The sequence below is a fragment of the Punctularia strigosozonata genome (genome assembly GCF_000264995.1).
Source record: "Punctularia strigosozonata HHB-11173 SS5 unplaced genomic scaffold PUNSTscaffold_9, whole genome shotgun sequence".
In the NCBI taxonomy this organism is placed as follows: Eukaryota; Fungi; Basidiomycota; class Agaricomycetes; order Corticiales; family Punctulariaceae; genus Punctularia; species Punctularia strigosozonata.
The window spans coordinates 1,328,407-1,342,629 of NW_006767441.1; the positions used below are offsets into that span (position 1 = coordinate 1,328,407).

At 54.3% G+C, this 14,223-nt stretch overlaps 3 protein-coding genes across 3 annotated transcripts; all 3 read left to right on the forward strand.

Moving 5' to 3' along the window:
* Positions 1-141: 141 nt before the first annotated feature.
* Positions 142-3,119, forward strand: PUNSTDRAFT_105115 (uncharacterized protein; the record flags this gene model as incomplete). Its single annotated transcript, XM_007385637.1, has 14 exons — positions 142-438; positions 496-607; positions 792-1,022; positions 1,078-1,141; positions 1,192-1,284; positions 1,346-1,421; positions 1,478-1,545; positions 1,607-1,727; positions 1,783-1,927; positions 1,977-2,077; positions 2,129-2,268; positions 2,322-2,466; positions 2,532-2,787; positions 2,845-3,119. The coding sequence occupies exons 1-14, from the start codon at positions 253-255 to the stop codon at positions 3,117-3,119; spliced, it is 2,013 nt and encodes a 670-aa protein (XP_007385699.1). The 5' UTR covers positions 142-252.
* Positions 3,120-3,316: 197 nt separating this feature from the next.
* PUNSTDRAFT_89696 (microtubule associated protein) lies at positions 3,317-10,741 on the forward strand (the record flags this gene model as incomplete). Its single annotated transcript, XM_007385638.1, has 14 exons — positions 3,317-3,721; positions 3,775-3,854; positions 3,904-4,241; positions 4,310-4,692; positions 4,745-5,290; positions 5,349-5,714; positions 5,779-5,968; positions 6,021-6,230; positions 6,285-6,626; positions 6,691-8,003; positions 8,050-9,386; positions 9,444-9,739; positions 9,796-10,362; positions 10,416-10,741. 14 exons carry the CDS (start codon positions 3,317-3,319, stop codon positions 10,622-10,624), a joined length of 6,582 nt encoding a protein of 2,193 aa, XP_007385700.1. The 3' UTR covers positions 10,625-10,741.
* A 181-nt stretch (positions 10,742-10,922) lies between these two features.
* PUNSTDRAFT_53743 (glycerol-3-phosphate O-acyltransferase) lies at positions 10,923-14,098 on the forward strand. The gene is made up of 11 exons (XM_007385639.1): positions 10,923-11,238; positions 11,292-11,418; positions 11,476-11,865; positions 11,919-12,232; positions 12,282-12,473; positions 12,525-12,681; positions 12,729-12,975; positions 13,025-13,169; positions 13,223-13,336; positions 13,389-13,835; positions 13,893-14,098. Exons 1-11 carry the CDS (start codon positions 11,077-11,079, stop codon positions 13,956-13,958), a joined length of 2,361 nt encoding a protein of 786 aa, XP_007385701.1. The 5' UTR covers positions 10,923-11,076; the 3' UTR covers positions 13,959-14,098.
* Positions 14,099-14,223: the final 125 nt, after the last annotated feature.

The window sequence follows — 14,223 nt, forward strand, 5'->3', positions numbered from 1 at the left end:
CCGTACCCTTGTCTAAAAAAACCCTATATTTTGTAGAATTGATACAGCCAACGCTCCGCCCACGACCGTGGTCACGAGATCATTGAGGGCTGCGCGCGCCATGTCCTCGCTTCTCGCTGCTGTTATACCCTTAGCGCGACTCGTCCATGTAATTCGACTTTGCCTGGCGACCTCATAAGCGCTAAATTACCACCGGTTGAAGACGTGTATTGCGTGTTGAAGGACGCTGAAGTTATCACCGAAGAACTTACGATGGAAAAGGCTCCAGAGAAGCCAGAAGTACACCCGCCTCCGCCGCCCCAGAAGCATGTTCTCCGACCGCACGAGATGCTGCTGCTCGTCGTCATACTGTGCACATTCAAAGAATTTGAAGGCAAAGGGTTACCTCCGGCATTTGTGCTGCATCTGTACCGTTTCCTGACGCGCGAGGTGTCTGAGGTGTGCCGCACGTTGTATCTCGCATTCGACGAGTCACGTATGATAACCAGCATGCAGGTTACGCAACCCAAATCTGCTGATGAGCTCTTTGCTGCTCTCAGAGATGGACCTGAGGCTGACCATCCTGTCGCACAAGCTTTACTGCTGAAAGTCATTGATCAGAACGTTGGTCCAGGCTATTGCACGATCCATGCGCTTTACATTGACACATCGCGTCCCAGAGCGCATACATCGGGGGAATTGATCAGAGCGCAGGATTTATGCGAGCCATATACTGGTTATTTATGGAGAAAGACGACGAAGATGTGAGGTTACATCCATACACGTACCGCCGTCTCTCATGATCATTGCAGGTACAGGCGCAGAAGTTTGTGAGTCTACGCCAGGAAGTACTCCTCTCATACCGACATGCACCCTGCAGACTCGCAGGTCGCTGCTGGGTTATTTCTGCCGCCGCTGCTTCATCAGCTACATCAAGCTATCGTACCATGGTCTCTGCAAGCTGCAACACGCGATCTCTCAGTGGAAGAAGGGACAGTGGTCGCCAGATATTGATCCTCCTGCAGGCGATGATCTGATAGATGGTATGCACGTGCGTTGTTTGTCCCGGATGACATTAATCTGGCAATGTTCGGGTAGATCGATTTCTCTTTCGGACGCCCATCGACGCGAGTCACTTTGCAACTCCAGACGCGTTTGCTTCGTATGTTTCTGAATCCTTGTTCATGGTGGCACTCACGTATTCGGAGATAGGTATGAAAAGGCGCTGCTAGTCGGTGACGACAAGACGGCGGCCGACAGCTTGCGCAGATACTTCGACCAACGCTTCCATACCCAGCCGGAGTCGTGCGTTCTCTCGTTGTGCGTGTGTTGCAGATATTGATGTGCTTCTTCATGCTATTTACAGCAAAAATCGCCAGCATGCGATGTTGAACCTCATACGACTGCATTACGTCCGATCAGAATATACCGCGGCGAGGAAGGTATGACGCATTTCGTGTCGTTCTACCTGTGACTTACCCGCTGTTCTCCTATCAAGCTCTTGCAGGAAGCTATAGCAGTTTCGCGGATCTCTGGTGATAGGGTGACACTACAGCATTGTACGAGGTATGTCGGCTGTGATTCGGGCATGGCATTCGGGAATGGACTGAACGCACATCTTTCGCAGCATGCTGAACCGCCTACCTCCCGTGGAGCGAGGCCGAAAACCTGCGCTGAACGAGATACAGCCCGATTTGCATCCTCTTGAGTTGCTATTCGACGTGAAGAAGCTCATGCAAACAACAAGTGTAGGTGTGCATTGGTCTGCGGACCCGGACGACGTTATCTAAAGACTTCATCCAGGATCAACCTCTAGGTTCTTCTTTTGAGAAGATAACGGAGTCAATAGGACTGTTTAATCACTGGATCGACGTGCAAGGCAACGAGCCCGCGGAGGACGATGAGTTTGCCCAGCATGCAGTGCAGAGCATAGTCTGGTCGGCTGCTGGTAGGTGTTTTACTAAACATGTATGTCCGTCATACTCACACTCATTCAGGCAGGGACAAACTCGCCCATATTGAGGAGGACATTGTCACCACCTTCATGAGTGCGAGCAGTGAGACAACGCTGTCCTGCCTTGCCAACCGAGCTTACGCAGTCAGTCCGTCATGCTATCACATGGAAGATAGTTCATAAACTTTGCCTCAGGTGGCCCGCCAAGGATCCTACGATGAAGGTCTGGCGATGTTACTCGAACCGTCCGTGTGGCAAAATCTCGCCACGATGCCGGACTATAACCTTTGGGCTAACGAAGTCTGGCATATTCTTGTATTGAGAGCAACACGACGGTGAGTTTGCCATCGTCATGAATAGGGCGTCGCCTGATAGCATACCTCGTCAGAGGTCAAATCCGGACGATAAGGGACTTTTTGCGCACGCGACGAACCTCGATGTACTTCCTCACAAAGGAATACTCATTGGATGGTGACAAGGGCCGTGTTGCGTCCGCGATTCGCGACCCACTGTACAAAGTCATGGAGCTGAAGGTGGCCCACTTTTCTCGCTCGCTGGAAACGAGTAGCAGCTCACTGAATGCTGTCATCGCCTGTAGAGGGTTGATCAAGGCGCTCAAGCAGTTGAACCGCTCCTCGTCGCCCTATGGAAATCGGAGTTTCAAGGCCGATTCGGGCTCTACCGAACCGCCATCGTCATGCTCGCCGACATCAGCCTTGAATTTGGATGGACCAAGAAAGCTCGTCGGATCATCGAAGAGATCATGCCGCAGGTCATCGCTGGGGATGATATAGAACAGAGGGCACTCGCATGCTTTGTGTATGCACGGTGTATCATAGCGGCTGCAGACGACGGTGAGTACTCCGGCGACTTCGTAGTCAAGTTTGGACCTATACCAAGTCAAGCGTTAGTGCCCACAGGCCTCCGGCAAGCGCTTGCATATCTCCACCATGCGGAGGAGGATTATCGACGGCTAGAGCTTTATGTCTCCTTGGCGGACGTGCAATATTTTCTTTCCGTTGTTTACCACAACCTGGATATGGTGCAGGAGAGAGACGCTGCCGCAAAGAGACACGAGGACACGGTGGAGGAACAGCGCAAATTGGACGAGATTGTGGTAGATGATGACGTTCTGGCGGTATGTGAGTTGATAGCAGACATCGGAGCAGCGCTCGCTGCCCGGTAAAATGTACAATATAATACTTGTCGAGATGTTGCACCTCGTCTGTCTGCACGCACGGTTGAAGTCCGAGCGCGTTCGCGAAGTTGAACGGCATCATGAGAACGGACGCGCAGGAGAGCGCGTGGCTGTAACCCGCGTTCAACACGAAGTGTTGATCTCTTCGCTTGCTTCGTTATCCTTGGCTTGCCGTATCCAGTCTCATGGAGGGTGCACCTCCCCCAGAAGAGGATTTTTCAACGCTGTCCATTGAAGACAGGCTCTCCCACAAGAACTGGAAGGCCCGAGTCAGCGCATATGAGACTCTCGTCAAGACGTTCCAGAACACCGCATCCGACAACGACCCTGCGTTCAGGCCCTATCTGAACAACCCAGATCTACTGAAGAAGATTGCCACGGACTCGAATGCCGTCGCGCAGGAGAAAGGCGTCGACTGTTTGGTCGCCTTCGTCAAGTTTGCGGGCGAAAACGCGGCGCGGACGCGCGAGGCGGTTGTGCCCGCGCTCGTGGACAAGTGCTTCGGATCGACACGAGCTGGGACGCGGAATCAGGCCATAGAGCTCGCGCTGCAGTATGTTGAAGTGGAGAACAGCGGCGCAGGCGTGATCGTTAGTGTTGGATGTTAACTCCAACCTGTTTTTTATCCTAAGTCTCCAGTTAGGCCGATATCATTCCAGGATTGAGCGCGAAACAACCGAAGGTCGTATCAGGATGTGTGACTGCTATGAAGGAGATTGTTCGGTATGGAATACCCTCTGTGGCATAAATGCGACGATTAAATCGTATACAGACTATTCGGCATCCAAGTAATACCGCCACAGCCCGTGCTCAAGGCCCTTCCAAAGATCTTTGGGCATTCCGACAAGACGGTTCGAGCCGAGGGTACTGCTCTCACACATGCGCTCTATCAATACATGGGTCCCGCGATCGAGACGTTTCTAGGGGACCTCAAGCCCGTTCAGGTGAAGGAACTGAAGGAGGCGTTTGAGAACATGGAGAAGGAGGGCAAGGGCAAAGGGACTCTCAAGCCGGAGCGGTTGACGAGGCAACAGGCTCGCGAAGCAGAGACAGCGCAGATGACAGCAGGAGATGACGCAGAAGCTCCTGGGGGAGGGCAGGAGGAAGCGGGTGAGCTGTAACGGGGCTTATACTGTGAACGATCCTGATCTTGGTGCGAGGAATAGCAGCGGAACTAGACCCGCGATCATTTGCAGAAGAGGTGGATATCACGGGCAGGTTGCCTGCGAACTTCTATGGCAACCTCTCGTCGTCTAAATGGAAGGAACGCAAAGAAGCTCTGGATGATCTCCAGACCCTACTCAATGCATCATTGCGAATAAAGGACGCGCCGGAACTTGGCGAACTTGCCAAGTCCCTAGCGACTTGCATACACAAAGACGCCAATGTTGCGTGTGTCACTACGGCGGCAAATTGCATGGAGAAGTTGGCGGAGGGCGTTGCTACGCCATTTGGCAGGTTCCGCGAAGCAGTTGTTGCCCCGATGATGGAACGGCTGAAGGAAAGGAAAGCCTCAGTCACGGATGCGATTGGCGCCGCTTTAGATGCTGTCTTCAAGACGGTAAGGTCTCAGGGGTCTGGCGATGTATAAGGTTGCTCAATTTCTTCCGCAGACTGCGCTTTCTGACATACTCGGGGACATTCAACCAATGCTTTCCAATAAGAACCCGCAGGTCAAGGAAGGATCACTCAAGTTCCTTACGCGATGTCTGTCGAACGCATCTGCTCCGATCCAACCAGCGCAGATCAAGCCTTTGTCCGATGCGCTTGCTGCGCTGTTAGAGGATTCTGTGGCGGGCTGTCGAGACGAGGCTGCCATGTCATTGGGCACTCTGATGAAGATGGTCGGCGAACGCCCGCTGAACGCGCTAATGGATGGCCTTGCGGACGTCCGCAAGGCTAAGGTTAAAGAAGCCTACGATAAAGCTACTGTGAAGTGCAAAGCCGGCGGCGCTGCTCCTGCGAAACCCCCACCGGCCGCGAAAGCTGCGCCCCCCAAAGCTGCGCCCGTGAAGCCCGCACAGAAGCCCGCAGCCGCTGAAAAGGCGCATCCACCACCCGCATCGGCACCGAATGCGTCTTCGCCAACTGCCGATGACTTGTTAGACGACTTCAAGGAGCCACCGAAGCCTTCGAAGAAGCCTCCTGCCAGACTCATGGTAAACGCATTCCTCTCGCTGCATGTTGAATTACTAATTGTTGATGGGATGTCCGAAGGCAAAAAAACTAGCTGCAGACTCTGCTGCGAACGGATCTCCATCACCTGCACCAGCTGCTTCTGCACCTGTCAAGAAGCTTCCTCCAGCTGCGGCGCCCAAGGCATCTGGAAAATCGGCACCTGCTGCACCTCCAGGTGCACTGGACAGCTTCAAGTACAAACATACGCCGGAGGACGCGGAGGCATTGTGGACAGAACTCATCCCTGCGAACTTCCAGACCGACTTAGGCGATTCAGCCTGGAAAGTGCGCTTGGCGGCGCTCGAAGAAATGACGACATGGGTAGAGGGAGCCGCTGCCGACCTAGATAGCGAGGTTGTCGTACGATTTTTGGCGAAGAAAGGTTTCAACGAGAAGAACTTCCAGGTGCACTCTGGTGGCTTGGATCAGGATGTCGTGATTGCTGACAGCGGCCCTTGCTACGTCCTAGGTATCTGCAAAGCTTTACGGGATATTACAAATCCTTGCGACACGGTGTCCGAGCTTTGGGAGATCCTCAGCGGCACTTTGCATCCCTCATCTCAGCGAGAAGCTAGGCGATATGAAGCTCAAGAAGCCAGCTGGTGACACGCTACTTTTGCTTGCTGAAAAGACGTCATTACAGTTCGTCCTGGGGCATGGTATGTATGGCGCGTCTCAGATACCGGCTTGGCTAACGCGGACAAACGTTAGCATACGAACCCTTAAGCAAACAGAAGGCGCCCAAAGTCTTCGCCGATGCTCTAGTCTGGGTGGACACGGCACTAAAGGAGTTCGGCATCGCTGGCCTGTCTTTGAGAGGGCTCATTGAGTTCCTCAAGGACGGCCTAAAAAACTCGAATGCCGGTGTGCGAACTAGTGCCACAAAGACGCTCGTTACTGTCAAGCTGTTCGCTGGCTCAAGTAAGTTTTTAGCTTGATGGGTGGTATGCAATAGTTGAAGATGATATCCGCCAGGTATCAAGGACTTCTTGGAGGATCTGAATCCACAGTTGTTGAACACCATCAGCTCAGAATTCGACAAAGTTGAAGGCACTCCCGCTCCAGAACCCACTCGTGAATCTGCCGATGTCGCTGCCATGGCCACAACCGATGTCGCCTCCGGAAAGGGCTCCAGCACAGCTGGCGCAGATCCCCTGGATGACCTCTTCCCTCGCGTAGAAATCGACGGACTGTTGAAGGGAACCACGATTCTTGCCGATGCCAAGAGCGATGCTTGGAAGACCAAGAAGGAAGCTTTGGAAACCTTACAAGCTATCTTGGACCAGGGGGCGAACAAACGACTCAAGCCCAACATGGGTAAGTGCATACGTGCACAGTTGGACTCGGTTGTCAGTGGCACACAACTAATTATACTCCGTAGGCGAGATCGGCCAGGTACTTAAAGCTCGCGTCACAGATGCGAATAAAGCTGTGCAGATGCTCGCCCTCGACATCGTTGCACGGATTGCTACTGGAATGGGCAAGCCGTTCGAGAAATATTCCCGATTATTTGATCTACCCGTGGCGACTGTGCTTGCGGACCAGAAGGCCCCTGCTCGCCAGGCCGCCTGCCAAACCCTGACCGCCATGGCCATCGCCTGTGAGGGTGTTGATCCCATGGTAAAGGGACTGACGACTGCCCTTGAATCACCAAATCCCATGCAACGAGCCACGCTTCTTGGCTGGATGGTGGACTGGTTCAAGGAGCATGAACCCAGCCCTTCACTGGACATAAGTAGCTGGGTTAACCCCGTTGTGTCCTGTCTGGATGACAGGAGCGCGGACGTACGCAAGGGTGCCCAGGGTCTCCTACCAACACTAATTACTTGCTGCGGCTATGACACGGTCATGAGTGGCACAAATGCTCTCAAACCCGCCTCCAGAAAATCTGCTGCAGCCCTCATCCAAGCTGCTCAGGCGAATGCGGCGCCTCGTACCCAGGCAACAGCCTCAGTAGAAGCTCGCAAACCTGCCGCGGCCCCTGCGAAGGCGGCCAAGCCTCGCGCTCCGTCTCCGCCTCCTGCTGAAGAACCAACTCCGGCTCTGTCGGGCACCGAGAAAGTAGCACCTCCTCGCCGAAAGTTGCTCATGGGCGCAATCCCAAAGAGCGCAGACGCACGCCCAGAGACACCGTCGGAAGAAGCTCCCAGGTCTCGTTTGCCCTCCAAGCCCGGGCTAAGCCTCCGTCGGCCGGCAGCAGGTTCTGTTTCGTCCCCGACACCTCCCGTGCCCGCTGACAACAGTAACGGGGCTATCTTCATCACTTCCAGCCCCGAACCAAAGAGAGCTCGCCTGGCCAAGGATGGACAGAGGTGGATAAATGAGAGTGGGACCACGCGCAAGGATTTGGCGGATCTGCTGCAGCATCAGATGGAGCCTCATGCTTCGAAGGAACTGGTGTCACTGCTATTCAGCAATGGCCATACAGCAGTCAATGATCATGTCAAGGGGTTGAGCATGATCAGCGACTATTACACCAATGCCCAAGCAAGCGACGACCTCCTGTCTGCGGTCGCGGTGGCCAACTGCGATCTTCCATTGAAATATGTCTCAATCAAAGCCCATGAACCTCAGTCGAACCTCATAAGCAAATGCCTGGAGGTTGTCGAAGCTGTTCTCTCGTTCTTGTCCAGCATCGGCTATCAACTGACTGATGCCGAGGCGCTGTGTTTTATTCCGACCATGGTGTACAAGGTAAGCAACCCCCCGTAGCCGCAGGAAATTTACTCATCCTCGCTAGTTGGGAGATGCTCGAGAACAAGTCCGGGTCCGCGTACAAGCAATCATCCAATCCTTGCCCAAGGTAGATGCATACAGCCGAGTGTTCCAGCTCGTTTTACAGCACGGTCTCTCATCCAAGGTCGCCAAAACCCGCCAAGGCGCCATCGACGAGCTTGGTAGCCTGATCCACCGGTTCGGTATCAGCGCATGCGAGCCCGCCAAAGCACTCCCTCAGATAGCAGCCATGATCTCGGACAAGGACCCAAGCGTGCGAAAGTCCGCGTTGACTGCCTTGAGCGAAGCGTACACGCTCGTCGGCGAGAAGATTTGGTCGTTAGTTGGGCACCTCTCTCCTAAGGATAAGACGCAGCTCGAAGAGAGACTACGCCGCGTCGCGGGACCAAGCAGTCCTCCGGGGAATGTCAGCCCAGAGCCCCCTGCACAAGCACCCGCTACGCATGCGACCCGTCTGCAAACCGGAATTCCTCGCTCTGGATCGCCTGCTCCAGCTTTCAAGTCCAAGATTGGCGGATTGCCTCGGCCTGCGAGCCCGGCCGTCGCTCCATCACGCCTGGCCCGCCCCTCCTCGCCATCGGGCATTGCTAAAGCAAGCACGTTGACATCTCCTCAACGCCCCACATCCCCTTTGCGTCCGGCCAGGTCGTCGAACCTCCCTAGTCCTGCTTCGCCTGTTGGTATCGGCCGACCCAAAACCCTCCTACCATCTAGACTTGGGCCACCCAAAGCTCGCCCAGCTTTCAGTGCTCGGAGCGTCCCTCCTCTAGAAGCAGAGGAACAGGATGATCTCACGGTGCATCAACAGGATCCGGTACCTGTTCGGGCACCAGCACGCGCTAGAGCAGAATCGGTGCAGAGCAACACAGCAGCCGAGAGTTCGGGACCGGATAACGTCTCCATCACAATTTCCAGTATCCTCAGCAGCGACCCGACACGGAGCGTAGATGCTTTGAAGAGGATCCAACGCATTCTGGAGCTTGGGCCGGAGGCTGGGCCGTCTTCGCCTGCGTATCGGGATCTGGCTGAACATACGGAAGGCTTGATCGAGACTATCACTTTGCAGATGGCGCACGTCTTCGACCGGCCGGACGATATCACCTTGCCTGAGAACTTCCGTTTGGCGAAGCATCTCATACAAACCCTGAACGCTTTCTGCGACCACGTTTTTCTCGCGGAATCACTCACCGTCGACATCCTGACGTCTCTTCTGGAGGAGTTGACACTAAGGCTGCTCGAGACGGACGACAGTCCGGATTCAAAGGTGAAGGATCTGTCGCGCTTCATCAATATGATCATCCTTCGCCTCTTCGCGACTGCTAGGCGCATGTCGGTATTCCGGTAAGGTCATTTCCCTCTTTAGCATATCACATTTGCTGATATGGCTCTCTTGGTCAGCGCTCTGTTTGCGTTGTTATTACAGATCGTGAAGCCATTCCCTTCCAACGGCACCCCGGCGGAGTCAAAGGAAGCGAAGATCGCCGAACTCGTACTCAAGTGCATATGGAAGCTTGCCAGGAACATGCCGCAGGATCTGGAGAAGCAAGCGCTGGATCCCATCGAGCTGTTCCCCGCCATTGAACATTTCCTTCAATCTGTCCCTCCGAATGAGTGGCGTGCAAGAGCCACGAATAAGGTACCTTGTGGCGATATGCCTCTAAGAACCATCAAGGTCATCATACAACACGTCGTTGGTACGTATCATGCCACTTATGGGCTTTGCTACCCCCTAACCTAACATGTTATACAGGTTTCTACGGCGACGATGTTTACGACATTCTCTCTGGAGCTTTCGACGATCCTTCCGCGACGATCGTCTACCCGTATGTTTACCGAATCCTGAACTCGAGCACGAGGGTAGGCGCAGACATGCCGGCGCACTCCGTCGCTTCCAGTCGCTTGCCCTCCGTCCATCGAGCTTCGCCGAGCGTGAGCCGCCCCATCTCACCCCCGGAGACGGCATCCTCAGTCGCTTCCGGAGACTACCGCCCGTTATCCGAAACTCGCCGGACCAGCCAGACGGCATCGTCTGTGAACGGAAATGGTGCATACTCGTCCCCCGTGGAAGAGCCGGATCCGGATGCTCAGCTGATCACAATCATCAACCACATCTCGAGCGAGACGACCGGTGCCCTTCATAAAGAGGGGATTACGGAATTGCACCAGTTCCTCAAGGCCCATCCGCACAAGAAGCCGAAGGTCGACAAGATGTTGGAGTCCACCGGCCCAGCTTTCAGAAAATACATCACACGCGCGTTAGCCAGTCGGGCGGCGGAGGATCAAGAGAGGGATGTAGCTGTGGCGCACACTCTTTCCAGTGAGTCTTATGCAAAGCATATTGATAGCTAGTTTTCTGACGGGAGTGATCAGAACTGGAGGCAAATCAGCCTGTTTCTCCAGTGGCTGGCCAATCTCCGTCTGAGACTATATCACCGAGATCGCCACGGTCTCCCAGAACAAGCTTGTCGGGAGACATACCTGCGGCCGCGGACGAGCGCCTTTCCCGACTTCACAACCTCTTCCAGTATAATCGAGCAAGCACGGCGAGCGCGGGTTCCTCGAACGGGCGTGCGTCTTGATCAGCCCTTAATGATGCGCGGTATACCCCTCAGACTATGTTGCTTTTCACTCCTCGTTGTTTCTGTCCGGTCCGCTCTCGATGTTATCTACATTACCTACAGGTGTACATGTGCGCAATACCCTTCCCTGTTTGATGTGGTTCGGGCACAGCAATGGCAGGCAGAAGAAGGGATAGAGCAGCTCTAGAGCTCTCGAGATCCCGGCGGGCTGCTGGTAAAGTTAGCGTGGTTTCACGTGCGTCGCGTCAGTGAATGACACCCGACGGCTGCCGGCTGTCCCATACTTCAGGCTTGCACCCGAGACGGCAGGCCTGCGGCCTAGGTGTCCTGTGTTTCCCTTATACACTCCTTACGACTTGCTCACGAACCGCTCGTTATCTTTGTCTCTCTGGCATTGAACTATCGGGCTTAACTTGCTTTGTGCTGTTGTAACACCTACTAGATTCACCTCGATGAGCGACGCTTCGCATAAGACCAGCATCGCCTACGATGCCTCACTGGTCCTATGGCAGGCTATCGTCAACATCTTCTTCCGGGAGATTCGTCCGCGCGGGGCATACAACATCCCGCGGATTGGGCCCGTCATCTTCGTCGGGGCGCCTCATTCAAATCAGGTGAGTTCACCGCTCAGCCCGCCGGCGATCCCGGACTGATGTGGTGTGGTCAGTTCTTGGATCCACTGCTCCTGATGCTCGAAGTGCACCGGGAGACCCGGCGACATGTTCAATTTCTTATAGCAGCAAAGAGTATGCAGCGGAGGGCGATTGGGTTCTTTGCGGGCTTGGTGTCGAGCAGTGAGTGATGTGGTATCAATCGCTTAGCAGGCGTGCTGAGAGTATACAACAATTCAGTTCCTGTTCGACGAGCCGTGGACGAAGCCAAGCCAGGGAAGGGGACAATTCAGCTCTCTCCCGATGACGCATGCCTTGTCCTCGGCCAGGACACTGAGTTCGCCAAGCAGCTTGCTCCGAAGATGCAGATTTTGCTGCCGAGGACAGTCGGATCGAGCGTTGCGGAGGTCGTGGAGGTGATCTCGGACACAAAAGTGCGGATCAAGCGTGAATTTGGTGGAGACAGCGGGAAGGGAACCGCCCGTATCCGCGAAAAGCAGTCAGAACTGCTCCAGTCCGGAGAGAAGGGCTTCACGTACAAGACGTTGCCGTTCATTAACCAGAAAGATATGTACCAACATGTTTACCAGACGTGTAAAGAAGGGGGCTCGATTGGCATCTTTCCCGAAGGTATGTTTTGTTCATTAATAGGCACTGAGGAGTATACGGAGATCTATTTTCAGGTGGAAGCCACGACCGAACCGATTTACTCCCGTTAAAAGCTGGTGTCTCGGTCATGGCCCTCGGAGCTATGGCAGACGATCCGAATGTCAAGGTTAAGATCGTTCCGGTCGGATTATCCTACTTCCATCCGCACAAGTTCCGGTCCCGTGCGGTGGTCGAGTTCGGGACAGCGATGGACGTACCGTCAGAGCTCGTTGAGCTTTTCAAACAGGGCGGCGCCCAAAAGCGCGACGCTGTCGCTAAACTCATGGATCTCGTGTACGATGGCTTGAAGACGGTCACCATCAGAGCGCCCGACTATGACACACTAATGGTACGATGACCTTGCTCCTCGCGAGAGCTGTGAAGTTCATTACGTGTAGGTCATCCAAGCTGCCAGGCGCCTATACCGGACGCCCGGGCAGCATCTGACGTTAGGTCAAGTCGTGGAGCTTAACAAGAGGTTCTTGGAGGGCTACAACCACTTCAAAGACGAGCCGAGAATACAGCAGCTGCGTACGGATGTACTGAAGTACAACCGCCTCGTTCGAGATTTGGGCTTGCGAGACCATCAGGTAGGCACATACCTGAACCAGACGGTTTCGAATTCCTGATGGTTGGAACAGGTGCCATTAGCTCAGAGGGCTACATGGAAAACGCTTGGATTGCTGTTGTACCGCATTGGCCTTCTGCTAGTTTGGAGCGTGTTCGCATTACCGGGAGTCATCCTCAATGGACCAATCTTCATAACAGCGAAGATCATGTCAGCGAAAAAGGCGAAAGGTACAATGTCTTGGTTCCTGTCAAATTTCTGGCTCACTTTCGCGCAGAGGCTCTGGCCGCATCTACTGTCAAGATCGCTGGTCGTGACGTAGTCGCTACATGGAAGATCCTCATTTCATTAGGTCTCGCTCCCCTGCTCTACACCTTCTACTCCATCCTGGCGGTGGTCATCGCTGCGCGGTTCGGCGCCCCTCTCAAGTGGCGCATCGCAGCACCGCTGTTATTCATCTTTGCATCGCCGTTCATTGGATATGCAGCACTGAAATTTGGAGAAGCCGGTATGGACGTGTTCAAGTTAGTTTCGTCATGCTGGTAGTGACTGCTTGCTAACGAAGGTTCAAAGATCCCTTCGTCCCTTGATCCTTGCCCTGCTCCCCGGTCATCAGAAGCAACTGAACAAGCTAAAGGAGATGAGAGCACAACTATCGAATGAGTTGGCGGATGTCATAAACACGTTTGGACCCAAACTGTACCCCGACTTCGACCAGGTGCGTCAATAATTCACAACTCAGGGCATTGTGTCTGACTGCTGGATATACAGGCGAGGATCCTCATTCCATCTGCCAAACCCCCTCCGTCGACTCCCCGTGACTCCCGTGGGCAGAGCATCGCCGCAGGCCATGATGGGAACGATAGCATATTGGCGCATCCTATGGTGTGTCCTATCCCGCATCATGCTTGCTATTTTAGGTGTTCATGGTCAACAGACGTGGCTTGATGAGAAGCTTTTCGGATGGAGCACTAGTTCGAAGCGAGGCACGAGTGCCTGGGCAGGGGGTTCCAAGAGCCACGATGCAAGCACGCTAGCGACGCCGGACGATTCGGACGACGAAGATGCCGGCGATTATGATAACGTTCTCGGCTACCTGCCCAGTCAGGATCTTCGCGTGCCTCCCTCCCAAAAGTCGCGGAGTCGCAATGGATCTTACGCCGACCTGCAAAAGCTGCGGCTCACGAAGCCCGATGAGGATATGCCGTCGTCGTCGACTACTACCGCGACAGAAGCCCGAACGGCGGTAGGTGACGAGGGTGAAGGGTCGTCCCCCACGGAGAGGTTGCGGTACCGCGGAGCCCATCGTGACCGAAGAGGCAGCCTCACAGACTTGATCGCGGTCGAAAGAATAGGGACCGTTGATCGCGAGGAGTCGTTCAAGGTAAATGTTTCACATTCTCTTTCTGGTGATTCGATCGCTGATCAACCCGAACCACAGGAAGCTACAGAAGAACTGAATGCCGAGATTTCCAAAAACAGAGCGGCACACGACAGCAAGGCGTGAATGACGGCGCTATTGGATCTCCCAATGACGATGTATCGTTCGTTTTCCTTATGCAGCGCGACTTCCTGTTGTGTCTGTATAGCTCTTTGTACCATTCCTTAACATCGCTAATCAGGATCAGTTGATCGTCGTTGTGCCGTTACGGTTGGGCTTCTTACTCGTCAAGAGACTTCCCGTACGCAACGAGGAGCCGTCAGGTCGGTATCCCGCGAACTTTGATTAGGGCGCTGTGCTTCAGATAATGCTTGGGAAACTACTGATCGAG